This window comes from Charadrius vociferus, unplaced genomic scaffold (assembly GCF_000708025.1).
Source record: "Charadrius vociferus isolate BGI_N301 unplaced genomic scaffold, ASM70802v2 scaffold1611, whole genome shotgun sequence".
NCBI classification, from domain to species: domain Eukaryota; kingdom Metazoa; phylum Chordata; class Aves; order Charadriiformes; family Charadriidae; genus Charadrius; species Charadrius vociferus.
Genome location: NW_009646968.1, coordinates 12795 through 13743, shown reverse-complemented (window position 1 = coordinate 13743; position 949 = coordinate 12795). Strand labels below are relative to the sequence as shown.

The window sequence follows — 949 nt, the reverse complement described above, 5'->3', positions numbered from 1 at the left end:
CGTGCCCGCGCCGCGTGCCTCGCGGAGCCCCCTGGCAGCCAAAGGGGGCGGGGGGCAGCCAGCCAGCACGCCCACCTTGAGCTCGGCCAGCTCCAGCGCCAGCCCCCCCGGCGCTGGCAGTGGCAAGGCGTCCCGTCCCGGCCTCAGCACCCTGAACCGCAGCCACCTCCAGCGCCTGGCCATCGCCCAGTCCCGGGTGCTCATCGCCTCCGGGTGAGTCCTGCCGTGCGCGAGTGAGAGGGTAGTTGTGGGGGGAAGAAGGGGGGCAGCGTGTTTTTGTTTTGTTTTGTTTTTTTCCCCCCTCCCTGGGGCACAGCAGGGCTGCAGCGCCGTGCGGCTCCCACTGCAGGGGTGCTGTCGCCCCTGAGCCTGGTGGGAGACAGACCGCACGGGTCCCCCGCCTCCTGTGGGCAGAGGGCTCTGCTGGGCCCCTCGCCTTCCCCGTGGGTGCCCGGGGACAGGAATGGGGATGGGGGCGGCTCCTGCATCTCAACGAGGAGGCTGAGGCTGCTCTTTCTCACTGTGGCAGGGGATGGGTGGGGAACTGCAAAAGGCCTGAAGAAAAGCCATTCAGGCCCCATGAGAAGGGGTCCCTCCAGACCCCCACCCTCCAAAGACACTTTTTTTTTGCGGGGGGTGGGCAGTTAATGAGCTTGTTTCTCCCCTTTGTCTGGCTCTGCCGTCAGCCTTCTGTTGCAGCCTGGCCCCTTTCCTCTCCCTCTCCGTCCTCCCCCTTCCCTCCGCTCCTGATCCACCGGGAAACTTTCCCATGGAATAGAGCCCCAAGGGGAGGGGGAGAAAGAGCTGTGGCAGCTACGTGGCCGTAGGAGAAAAGAGGAAAAAAAACAACAGACCGTCCCAGGGAGCAGTGACAAAAAGGGGCCGTGAATGGAGACGCAGGCAGGGTTTCTAAAGAGCGAGAGAAAAGGCGGCGGTGGGTGGGGGGGGG

At 65.2% G+C, this 949-nt stretch overlaps 1 protein-coding gene across 1 annotated transcript in view; it reads left to right on the top strand.

Moving 5' to 3' along the window:
- The window catches only part of DTX4 (deltex 4, E3 ubiquitin ligase), a 4417-nt gene that overhangs the window by 393 nt on the left and 3075 nt on the right, over positions 1-949 (top strand). Inside the window, 2 exon segments of the mRNA XM_009895376.1 lie at positions 39-217; positions 687-749. Of these exon segments, the coding sequence (XP_009893678.1) occupies positions 39-217; positions 687-749 (242 nt within the window).